Source organism: Phodopus roborovskii, unplaced genomic scaffold, assembly GCF_943737965.1.
Source record: "Phodopus roborovskii unplaced genomic scaffold, PHOROB, whole genome shotgun sequence".
In the NCBI taxonomy this organism is placed as follows: Eukaryota; Metazoa; Chordata; class Mammalia; order Rodentia; family Cricetidae; genus Phodopus; species Phodopus roborovskii.
The window spans coordinates 14,773,310-14,785,429 of record NW_026126585.1 but is presented as its reverse complement, the minus strand read 5'-3'; the positions used below and the strand labels follow the sequence as shown (position 1 = coordinate 14,785,429).

Genomic DNA, 12,120 nt, shown 5'->3' with positions numbered 1-12,120 from the left:
TCTATACTGGGGCTCTTCCTTCAGCTGCCTTACCCTCCTGACACCTACTCAGCAGGGATTTCTCTGATACCTCATTGGAGGTCAACTATAAATGTTAGCTGAGCCCAGCAGCAGGTACCAAAGCAGCCTAGGCATCCAACATCAAGTCTGTTCTACCCAGGGAATGCTGGGTAAATGATGTGAGCTAGTCTTTAAACTCTGCCTCCTATCAGGGAGGAAGGAGAGTAAGTGACTCCAAGGAAATGACCAAAACTTTATAGGCAAAGTTAAGGGAGAACAGAGTTGTAACAGCCCATAACTGGTGGTGTGAGGAAACACTCAGGAAACAGTAGACAGTGTTAAAGATGACAGCGGCAAATGGGCTTCTGGGGATACATGGGGGGGGGGTCTTGATCACCTTAATTGGGATGGGAAGACCCATCACTGGGTGGCTCCATTCCCTGATGAAAGGATTCTGGTCTCTCAGGGGAGGAACCTAGACCCAGGAGGCAGAAGCAGGTGGATTTCTGTGAGTCTGAGGTCAACCTGGCCCACACAGTGAGTTTTCCAGGCCAGCCAGGGCTACCCTGTCTCCATCATGATGATAATAATACTAGAGGCACACACCCTTAATCCCAGCACTCAGGAGGCAGAGGCAGGTGGATCAATGGGAGTTCGAGGCCAGCCTGGTCTGCAGAGCTATACAGAGAAACCCTGTCGCGAAATTTGTTTTAAAAAGACAATAATGACAGAGGAGCAAGCTGAGCACTGGTGAGAGATGTGCATCCATCCTGTCTGATGGATGCAGTACACTCACTGTCCCTCAAGCCCCTGCCTCCATGACTCCCGTTATGATTGACTGCGGCCCGGAATGGCAAGCCCGAACAATCCCGCCCTCCCTTACATTGCTTTTGTCAGGGCTGTTTCATTACAGCAGCAGGAAAAGAAACTGTAAAGCATACAGGAAGTATGACTCGGGAGAGAGAGCCTGGATAGAAGTACGTACAATTTCCCTCACTGGAGAGCTAAAATGTCACACATCTGATATATTCAGGGCCCAGCGGACAGGAGCCTACCATGGGCTGGAATTTCACTTGGCACCATATGGAGGCGGCGGAACCAAGGGAAGAGAGGCATGTGTATTCTAGGGAGGGAAATTGCACAAGCACCACTGTGGGGCAAACTACTACCCCTGGGAACATTGCATAAAGCAAGCTTCCCTGCTCATAAGTACATTGCATAAAGCAAGTTTTCTTGGGCCACAGCTACCCTCATTCTCTGGCTGCCTCTGTGTTACAAGGGTGGCTGTGGGTAGACACAACAGACTATGGCCTCTGAAGCCTAAGGTTTACTACCTGACCCTTCACAGAAAGTCTGCCGCTGCCTGTGTTTGCCTGTGTTGAGAAAGGGACGAATGAACTCTAAGGATGTACAACTGATCTAGAAGCAGTGGTCAAGGATGGTGAGGAATGAGACTTGTTTAGAGAGAAGAGCTTGGCTTTCCTGGAATGAAAAGGATAACACAGCCCCTGGTTGGGTTTGATGATTTCTAAAACATCTTTTCACTTGACTTCTATATCAATCCTGATAAAGGACTTTGATCCCCAACTTATAGAAGCCAAGATTTACAGGTTCTCTCTATATTGGAAATGGGGAGTCAAAAGCCAATCCATGCTGCCCACCCCCGGGGTATTTACCAAGCTACGATGTGCTGAGCAGGACCAAGGCTGTGGGATAGATACCGTGATGGACAAGACTTCAACTGTAGGTGGGTGCAGTGATGGGGAGTTTCTTCTTGGACTTCTGTGGAGGGGAGTGAACGCCTCCACTCTGAGAACAGTACACAGTGGTGCTGATGAAGGAGTGATGTCCCGCCCCACACACACCATCACTCAGGCACCAGTGGTTAGGGAAGCCATGCCAGGTAAAGTCACCTCAGGTGGGAAGACGGGAGTGAGATGATGAGAGTCATGGGCAAGGAGACCATGCTGACATTTTCAAAGAGGGGGAGTAAAAATTTTAGCAGACCTGAGGCTGGTTCAATCCTCTGCCCACTTATACGCCGAGAGCTTCAGTGGAGATTTCTTGGTCTGTCCAGGACCCATCTGGGGATTCGAAGTTATAGGCCTCACTCAGATCTGTCCTCTCTAGAGTGGAATAACAAACTGAGGGCTTCCTGTTTGTCACTGATTACAAAGCAGAACTGGCTAGTGTGGTGGTGCTGCCTTAAAGATAAGGCATGCGCCACCAGCACTTGGCAGGCAGAGGCAGACTGATCTCTGTGGGTTCGAGGCCAGCCTGCTCTACAAGAGCTAGATCCAGAAAGGCACCCAAACCACAGAGAAACCATTTCAAAACAAAAACAAAACAAGATAAATGACAGCCAAATTTGACTTAGGATAAATCTATTGTGCTGGGCTTGAAGATATTTTACTTTACATGGTTTTAAGATAGAGTCTTGATAGCTCACTGCATACACCAGGCTGGCCTGGAATTTGCAATGCTCCTCCGGCCTCTGCCTCCACTCCCATCCCATTAGGCTATTTTAAGAGACGTTAGAGAATCATCTGGGGAGGGGCACCTGTGCCTCCTCTTAGCACACAGCCTCTTCACTTGGTTGTTAACACCCCCACCCCGCCCGTAATTTCAGGAGTGGAGTGGTTTCAGCCTTTGGCATGGCTTAGGATGGCATGGCTTTTGCAGTGGTCTTGACAGGCTCAATAATTGGAAAAATTACTTGTTCACAATGGATACTGCCTTTTAGGTAAAGTGTGGGGGCAACATTTATCTTTTGGCCCCCAAATATTAGCTCTGTAGTGGGATGAGATTGTTGGGTCCTCTCATATTTTCTAGACTCTGAGACATGATGAAATCACCTGAGAAATTTCTAAAATCCTTATTCCTGGGCTGTATCCCAGAACAATGGAAGTAGCCCTCTCTGGAAAGAAAGTTGGGGAAACTATATTTCTAGAAAATCCCCAAGTGATTCCAGAGTGCTCAGAGGTTTAAGAACCCAGAGTCTGGAATCTATGGTGCTTCCCAGGCTGCTGGTGGATTTGGAGTTGTTGGACAGGGCTCACTGCTTGGCCTGCTTTAGGTGATTCACTCCACCTGGAGGTTAAGATCCTGCCTGGCAGGTTCAGTGTGGCAGCAGCCAGCCTGAACTGGGTGCTGACATTTGATGATGACATTCTATGGGAGCAAGGTTCACAGCATTGGCCACACAGAGGCTCACCTACATACCTGGAAGGCCAGATCTTCCAATGCTGAAGTCAAGGGATGCTGTGTTATGCCTGTCTGGAAGGTACCCATGGCACATACTTGCATCATTTCCCAGGCTTGTGGGGAGGGGATAGGTTGATGTAATGAATAAAAGTAGAACAGGAAGAAGAAATCTAAGGACAAGGCATCTGTGACTCACTGTGGTCCAAAGTAGGAAACCGGCCTTCGGCAGCCAGAACATAGCTGCTGCCTCAGCAAGGACAGGACTGGAGGTTGACTGAAAACTGGAGTTTTATACCACTTAACATTCTTTTGTAGATGAGTAAGTCTGTCTCTCTTAGAGATGGGCAGAGTAAAGTATAAAACAGCAGCTCTGTAGATGTGCGCCCAACTTATGGAGACTGGGCATGGAGAGTTCTAGAAGTGAAAACAAATGAGGGGCTCCAGTTTGGAAGTCCCCAGAATGAGTCAACAGAAAATGAAGACAGCCTGAGGCTCACATGGCTGATTTCTTCAAGGTCCAATTCAGAGACCTAAGAGGACATCCTGGCAGGCCCCCCACATCTTACCAGATGCCTCCCAATTCAGATGTGGAAGTCTCTCCTTGCCAGCTTCCCAGATGATGCAAGACCCACTGGGATTCTCTAGAGCTGGCCACACTGATCAGGACAGTTTAGATGCGTGTTCCATGGGTTGGGTCTTAGTTTGCCAGCTGTCAATCCCAACCCTGCAGTGTTTAAAGTTCAGTGACCACTACTGCCCCAGAGTGACCACATGGCCAAATGAGAACTCCAGGCTTGGATGGAATCCATTCTCATTTGTACTTGGCCACTCCCTAGCAGAGTGGGACACAGGCACATGGGGGCCAGAACAAGGTAGGTATATGTCAAACAAGGTGTCTAAAACAGCTAGCACACTGTTGCCATGAGGAGCAATGGGGTAGTTAGTGTACAGGGGGCAAGCTAGCAAAGAGCCTGTAATGAAAAGATGTTGCCTCCTCTCTGTGGAGTGCTGGGAAGGCAGAACCATCCAGACTCAGCAGTGCCCACCCCTCTTGGCAATTGTGGAGTCTGCAGTTTCCTGTGCTCTGTAGGGGTGGAGAGTGGGAGGATGCATTGGGATGCTGGCAGTGTGAAACCCCACAAATGGGTGTTGAAGGGGAAGGTCAGGGGTGAGTTCTCTTGGTGGCGGTGGCAGTGTGATGTGGGATCCGTTGTAAAATTCCCCAAACCAAACCCAAGAGCAGGTGTCAGAGGATGTCAAAGCCATCCCTCTCTGGGTCCCAGAGGTGACTAAACTGGTCCTAAGTCTGCTGGGTCTCTAAGATTAGGATAATTAGGGGAGAATTTTCACCAACCAGCTCCTATATCCAAGCCTCGGAGGGCAGCATGAAGATAAAACTGTGTAGACCTCAGCATCTAGCCTGCACCACACTGCAAGGGATAGGACTTCACTCTAACTCCATTCCTCCGTCTGCCTAGAGGCTGGGAAGGGGAAGTCAGAGTGAAGCATGCTGTGCAGGGAGAACATAGGACACACGTGGGATTTCTGGGTTGTTCTGCCCATGTGGATGAGGGTATTAGACAAGTTGATAAATACCTTAGTCTTGGTGTTCTCACTTGGAAACTGGGGTAATGAATCATCCTGCAGATTGGTTCTGAGACACAAGGAGGTGGCTGAGTACTTAGGTGCTCAGTAAATGCTGACTGTCCCTAGTAGAGGGACTAAAGGCCCCTCTCCCTACCAGTTTGTTCATTCGGCAAACTATCTTTACCTCTTATGAGCAAAGCTCATTGGCCCGACATGACCTCTGAACCGGAGGATATGTGCCCTTGCTTCCTGGTTCTGAGAGCTGTCAGCTTCTGCTGACATGTATTCACACTGCTGCAGCTTCACCGCTATTCCTTTGAGACACATAGGCCACGGGCTTTGCATCTTTCCATCTATGAGCACCTTTTCCTCAGCAAGCCCTGATCATATGACATTCTACCCGTCCACCAAGTTCATAGCCAGTGCTTGAGTGTGGGACACACTGACAGGTTTCCCAGCTGGGGAGGCGTCTGGGAGGTCTGCTCCCTGCCTTTCCTATCCCGAGAGCTGTACCCACTCCACTTCTGTTTCCTCCAGAATGTCTGTAAGGTAGTGGAGGAGACGCAGCACCCACCCACGCTACAGGAGATCAAGCAGAAGATTGACAGCTACAACAGCCTGGAGAAACACTGCCTGGGCATGAAGTTGGTAAGCAGGGCCTGCCACCCCTACCCAGCATCCTTTCTCTCTGCCTGGCTGCCTCTGCAGAAAGGTAGTAAGCAAGGCCCTCCCTATCCAGAATCCCCTCTCCCCACAGAAATAGATTAGGTTTTAGAATAGACTCCAGATACAATCTCTGTTCCATTTATGCTCTGGCCATTTTGGGTAAGTTTAACCTCTCCTTACATCAGTGTAAGATCTTTAGGGAATTAAGGGTGGTGATGCAGGCTTTAGAGCTTGGTCCCCAGGAAGCCCTTGGCTAGGGGAATTTTACAAGAGGAGAGGAGTATGTATTGGCAAGCACAGTGGCCTTGCACAGGGTCAGAGATTCTCTAAGGTGTGAGTCATGAAGAACCCTGCCCCCTGCTGGAGACCAGCAGCAACTGGCTCTTTGGGGTGTCCAAGTCACAGGTGCCACAGAAAATGCACATTTTAGCCAGTGGCTGGAGTTTGTTGCCCTTGATGCCCTTGCCTAGCTCGGTGATAGAGAGGTGACTGTATAGAAGGAGGACTCAACAAAGGCAGTTGGCAACTGTCTGGTAGAGGGTTTGGGCCAGCCAGCCTAAACTTCCTGTGAAGGAAGCCACAGTAACCCACCAACCCTCTCTGGTAAGTGGGCTCCAGACCCCCTGGCCCTGGAGGCGAGGGGAGCATCCTACCTCCAGCATCTGGAGCTGGCAGACTCAGGAAGAAGTCCACAGGCTGGGATGGCCCAGCGGCTCCCTTTGCTCACAGGCGATGTACTCCCCTCTTGCAGAGTGAAGATGGCACCTACACGGGTTTCATCAAAGTGCATCTGAAGCTGCGCCGGCCAGTGACGGTACCCGCTGGGATCCGGCCCCAGTCTATCTACGATGCCATTAAGGAAGTGAACCCTGCAGCCACCACAGACAAGCGGACGTCCTTCTACCTGCCACTTGATGCCATCAAGCAGCTGCACATCAGCAGCTCCACCACCGTCAGTGAGGTCATCCAGGGGCTGCTCAAGAAATTCATGGTTGTGGACAACCCGCACAAGTTTGCACTTTTTAAGCGGATGCACAAAGATGGACAAGGTATGAGGAGTGCATTCCCAGCCTTTCCCCCGTCTGCCAGTGCCCACACGCTGTCATTAAACCGACTGCGAGCCCTGGATAGGACTTGTGGACTTCCAGGCAGCAGAGGGAGAGCATGATCAGCTCATGTCTACCACTGTCTAACTCCATGCACAGGAAAGACATGATCTGGGTCCTGGGCTCCTAACCTTTATGAGGAGTCTGCCCGTTGATCTGCTTCCTTTGGAGACAGGGGCCTGTGAATGCCAGGCAAGAATGAAAGGCCCTGCCTCTGTGAGCAACCCGTCTTGTCAGGGTCATGGCCATTAACACCATGCCACAACCTGTGCATTTCCAAGCCCATCCCACCAAGCCTGTCCTTCCCTTTCGGGAGGAGCACCCAAGCCTCCCTTCTTTATTTGCAGTGCTGTTCCAGAAACTCTCCATTGCTGACTGCCCTCTCTACCTGCGCCTGCTTGCTGGGCCTGACACTGAGGCCCTCAGCTTTGTGCTGAAGGAGAATGAGACCGGAGAAGTAGAGGTATGTCTGAACTCCGCAAAGCCCAGCCATGGGTGGGAAATGATGAGCACCGCCTGCACTGCGTAGGTGAGGGTGTGTTTACCCCAGGGCTCTCAGGCGAGCAAGTTAAAAGCTGTGTATGGCAAGGCCTATGCAGAGGGTTTCACGTGCTGTTGGGGGAATGGGACTGCAGATGTGTACTGGAGTGGGGTTACACACTGACAGGCTGGTTTTGCCCCAGGATGGGCTAAGGCCCAGCAATTTCCAACTGGGTTTTCCTCGGCATAGGCACTTTTGAACCATTTTTTCTCCTAAAATGACTTCCTTTCTACTACAATGGGGGACTATCCAGTGTCAGTCCCCTGGTAAATATGCAGTAATCTTCCAAGCCCAGGACACTTAGGATGTTTAGAGGGGGGGGTTAGAGGAGGGGAGGGCTAAGTATTTATCACTATTCGGTGGCGGCTAGCAGGATTGTTTTTTGGGGGGTGGAGGGGGCAGTCACTGGAGATCTGGAGGATCTGAGCAGAACCGGGTCCTGCCCTCATTTCAACCAGGACAACTCAGCGTGGGGGTCTACAGCTGAGTCTGTTGGGAAAAGGGAGTCAGTGGACCTGAGGGCTGAGACAGTCAGCGTCCCACACGGCTGCTCCATGGTGTGGTTTCCTTACCTTCTCTCCATGGAGTGTGGGCATTAAAGCAGACATATCATAAACGACGCTCCCTTGTACTCAGAGCCTGGAGTCTCATCCCTTTCTCCCATGTGGAGGTCAGCCTGGCCGGCCAGAGCTGACTGGGAGGTGTCAGGGTATGTATACAGCCTACACTGGCTCACGAGGAGCCAATGTAGGGTGGAGTTTGGTGCCTGACGTCCACAGCCAGTGAGATGTCACCCTGCCTCTGGAGATCACAGCCAGCACCGAAACGAGGAAGCCCTGAGTTGACTCTTCTGTAAAAACGGGATGCGGTGCCAGTGTGGCTGATGTGACCGTCGTGTGTAGTACACATGTCATTCATGGTACCTGCATGTTCAAACTGTGTGGGACTGGCTCACTGATGCAGACTGGAGACAGTGGCAGGGCCCGAGTCATGCCAGCTCCTAACCATTTCCCGTTTTTCCCTTCTCCTCCTCACAGTGGGATGCCTTTTCCATTCCTGAACTCCAGAACTTCTTAACTATCCTGGAAAAAGAGGAGCAGGACAAAATCCACCAAGTGCAGAAGAAGTACGACACCTTCCGGCAGAAACTGCAGGCGGCGTTACGGGAGTCCCAAGGGAAGCCTGGGTAGCCAGCCTCCTTCCTGTCCTCAGTGCCCTCCCATTTATTTTATTATTTTGCAACAGACATTCTCAAACCGCCTCTGGGCCCACCTGTGCCTGCCCAGCAGTTAACAGATGTGGCACAGAGTCTCTTCCACAAAGTGTCTGTGCACAAAGAGTCCTGCCAACCCACTGCGCCATGACTCTGGAGAGATTCTGCCTGGACCAGAACTCATGCGGGACGAACAGGGTTGCCCCTGCTCAATCTGCTGGCCTTTCACAAACCAAATAGTTGCCTCTGGTCACCAAACTGCACCAGCCGGCAAAAAGGGAAGAAAGGTTTTAGAGCCCTGTCTCCTTTCTCTGGATTAATTCGTCATTCTTCTTTATCACCTACAGTATCTATCTTTATTTAGGGGTCAATGTGGCCTATTCCTTCAGCTGAGTCCTTGAAACCTCATCAAAGGACTGTCCTCCTTGCCCCCAGGTGCCTCCTCTTCGCTAAGACTAGACACTCAGGGTTAGCCTGAGATTTCCAGAGGCTCCAGCCCAACCTGGCCCTCTGTCACCCCATGGGCTGTGCACATGCAAACGTTTGCAAAGGCATTTACTTACATCTGTGTGGTATTTCAGCTTGGCTTTGTCTGATGATCTGATGATATGTTAAAATTTGAATTTAACATCGTTATCCTCATGGGTTTCTACCAAAGGGAAACCAGCCACTTAACAACTTTAGTTTCCTGCTGAGTCGCCAGAAAGTACTGCAGAGAAGCTACTCCAAGCTGTCGACAACTTGCCTGCAACTAGGAAGCAGAGGGTCCCGGCCCACTCAGTCCACCTCGGCATCCATCCTCTTGCTGTTGCCTGCCTGAGTGGTAGCCTTGATCCTTAGCAAGCCTGTGGGCCTGCCCTGCCCAGTGACTTCAGTGCCTTTTTGTTTTCAGAGAAAAGAACAGTGTTTCCCTCGGAAAGCTCTCCTGCTGGCTTGCTCCTGGCAAGAAGACAATGGTGGTGTAGAGAGGACAGGGGATCCCTCAGAGCACAGACAGATCACACACATACCTCTTTGCCAGCAAGCTTCCTGGTCAGGCTCTGACTTTGAAGATGCGATATTATTAAACCACAATGACAACATCAGGCTATGGCTACAGCTCTGACTAGTTCAAGCGGAACACAAATTAGCCAGGACTGCAAAGACACACAACAGAGCAGGATTAAAAGTTGTCCCTTTTAAAGAAGGCTGGCGTTCCCATCTAGCCTCAGAACAGACCACTTTCTTGCTGCCCTTGCCTCTCCACACCCCTCGAGTCGTTTTAAGCCCAAGCTGCTTCATGTCGCCTCAAAAGTTCCCGCCCCAGCTCAGGCTAGTCCACAACCCAGAGGGATTCTCGGTCCTTGCCACTCAGTCTTCAGAGCTGCCAAAGCAACACGAGCTAGCGACTCTGAGGCCGTGCATGCCATCAGCCCTGGCTGCCTGCCTCCTCGTGCTCAGCCTCATCGCTTCCCTCCCTCCTGTGGATTACAGGGACAGACAGAGGTCAGTCCCTTCATCCTGCATGTGTGTAGCATTAGGAGAAGGCATGGCTCCTGCTGCAAACACTGTGAATGTGTGAATGCTGCTGAGAAGCTCCCTCCATGGATGGCTATTTTATTTTTGAGACAAAAAGTCGTGTGTGTGTGTGTGTATATATATATATATTTATATACACACACACACAAATACATATGTGGTATATTCACATAGAGGCATATAGCTATATATAAAGAGAAGGTGTTTATGATAAAATTTAAAGTTTAAGCACAGTAGACTCGGGACCTCTACTGAGGTTGAGCCTCTGGGAAGGGTCAAGTTCCTTCAGTCCCAGAGCTGGGTGTAACTGCTGGTAGTGCCTTCTATGGTTCTATTGTTCTGTGGGTGTTTTAAGAATATTTTCTTTCTAAGTGTCTTTCTTATATATGTTTTTTAATGAGTAATAAAAGCTTACTGTAAAAACAATGCGCTGAAAACATCCTCACTGAACTTCACATCTTACGGGAACTGGGCTGGCGTGAAGTACTGAGCAGCAGTAGCTGCATTTCTTGGCAGAGCCCAGTTTTCTGTGGTAAGCTGGGAATAAAGACAACTATCCAGATTCTTTTGAAAAGATTGTCCAAACCTGGAGTACTGCCTCTTCTCCGTCTCCCTAGTACTGGGGAGGGGAGGGGACCCATAGCAACACACATACTGAGTTAGAAACGAGCAGGGGCTTTCTGGCTACAAAGGTAAGCAACAGCTCAGCTCTGTTCTGAACTCACTTAAAACTAAGATGTTAACGTGTCACTGATTTCAGCCACGAGAGGCCTGAACTGGTCCCAAGCAGCCCTCATTTTGGCATCTCTGAATTCACAGAAGAAGTCGCATATGTTAACTAGAAAGGACCACTGCCTTCCAGTGTTGCTCGTGCATCACGGAACGCGTGGAGGCTGCAGGGGCTCTCCACCACTCTCTACCAACACTTTTAACCCCGCCAGTCAATCACAGGACTCATGAGAGGGCTAGTGAATAAAGGTGCTTGCCACCAAGCCTGTTTGCCTGAGTTTGATCTCTGGAACCCACATGGTAAAAGGAGAAAACAGACTCTTAAATTTGCTTCTGACCTTCACTTGTGTGTGTGCTGTGGCAAATGTGCACCCACTCTCTGTGTAGCCCCTGGCTGTCCTGAAACTCAGAATCACCTGCTTCTGTCTCCTGTGTGCTGGGATTAAAGGCATCTGCCACCACACCTGCTTACAATGAAACATTTTAAAGAATCAGCTGCACTCTTACACCAGGGTCCATGCCAGATGGGTCTGCCTCGTCCCCTACCCCAGGTATCCCTGCCACACACACTCCAACCTGCAGGCTTTGGCCAGGACAGACATGAGGCCCACCCACTTACACTACTTCCTACCACCCGACTCTATCCTCTTGCACAAAAACTAACTCCATCCAAATGGATCAAAAACCCCTAAATGTGAGACCAGACACACTAAAACTGCTAGAGAAATCTAGAGAAATACAGGCAGTTTCCAAACACTATAAAACTGCTAGAGAAATCTAGAGAAATACAGGCAGTTTCCAAACAGTATAAAACTGCTAGAGAAATCTAGAGAAATACAGGCAGTTTCCGAAAAATATAGGTGTAGGGAAAGGACTCCATGAATAAGGATTCCATTTGCCCAGAAATTAAAGCCAACAATTCAGGAAACCAAGGGAAGAGAGGAAGCCCACAGGATGGGAAGAATTTTGCTAGATATACATCTGACAGAGCACTAAAGTCCAGAATATAAAATAATTCAAAAAGTCAGAAATGCAAACAACCCATTCAGAAAATGCTGGAAAGGGTGTGAGGAAAAGGAGCCCTCATTCACTTCTGATGGGTTGCAAACTGGCACAGCACTCTGGAAATTCACTTCTGATGGGATTGCAAACTGGTACAGCACTCTGGAAATCCATGTAGAGAATCTTCCAAACTCCGAAGGCAAATCTACCATACTGTCCAGCTGTGCTACCACTTCCTAGCAAGAGAGCTGACTTCCTGCCACACACATGCTCCATCACGTTCACTGGTGCTCCATTCACAACAGCCAGGAAACGGAAACAACCTAAATGCCTTTCAAGTGAAGATGGATAAGGAAAACCAAGCACATACACTCTAATACGCTACGGAATACAGTTGTAACCGGAATTCACTGGAAAGAAAAGTGAAACCATGATGAAATCTCCAGGTAAAGGATGAACTAGGAAAGACCACATTAAGTAGTAACCCATACCCAGAAAGAAAAACATCCCATGTTCTCTCACCCGTGATTCACCTAGCGTCAAATCTTCACAAG

General features: G+C 49.7%; 1 protein-coding gene across 1 annotated transcript in view; it reads left to right on the top strand.

The window, feature by feature from the left end:
• The window catches only part of Rassf5 (Ras association domain family member 5), a 59,060-nt gene extending 48,799 nt beyond the window's left edge, over window positions 1-10,261 (top strand). The window contains exons 3-6 of the mRNA XM_051203967.1: window positions 5,329-5,439; window positions 6,209-6,506; window positions 6,911-7,026; window positions 8,142-10,261. Of these exons, the coding sequence (XP_051059924.1) occupies window positions 5,329-5,439; window positions 6,209-6,506; window positions 6,911-7,026; window positions 8,142-8,294 (678 nt within the window). The 3' untranslated portion in view covers window positions 8,295-10,261. The remainder of the gene's footprint in view (window positions 1-5,328; window positions 5,440-6,208; window positions 6,507-6,910; window positions 7,027-8,141) is intronic.
• Window positions 10,262-12,120: the final 1,859 nt, after the last annotated feature.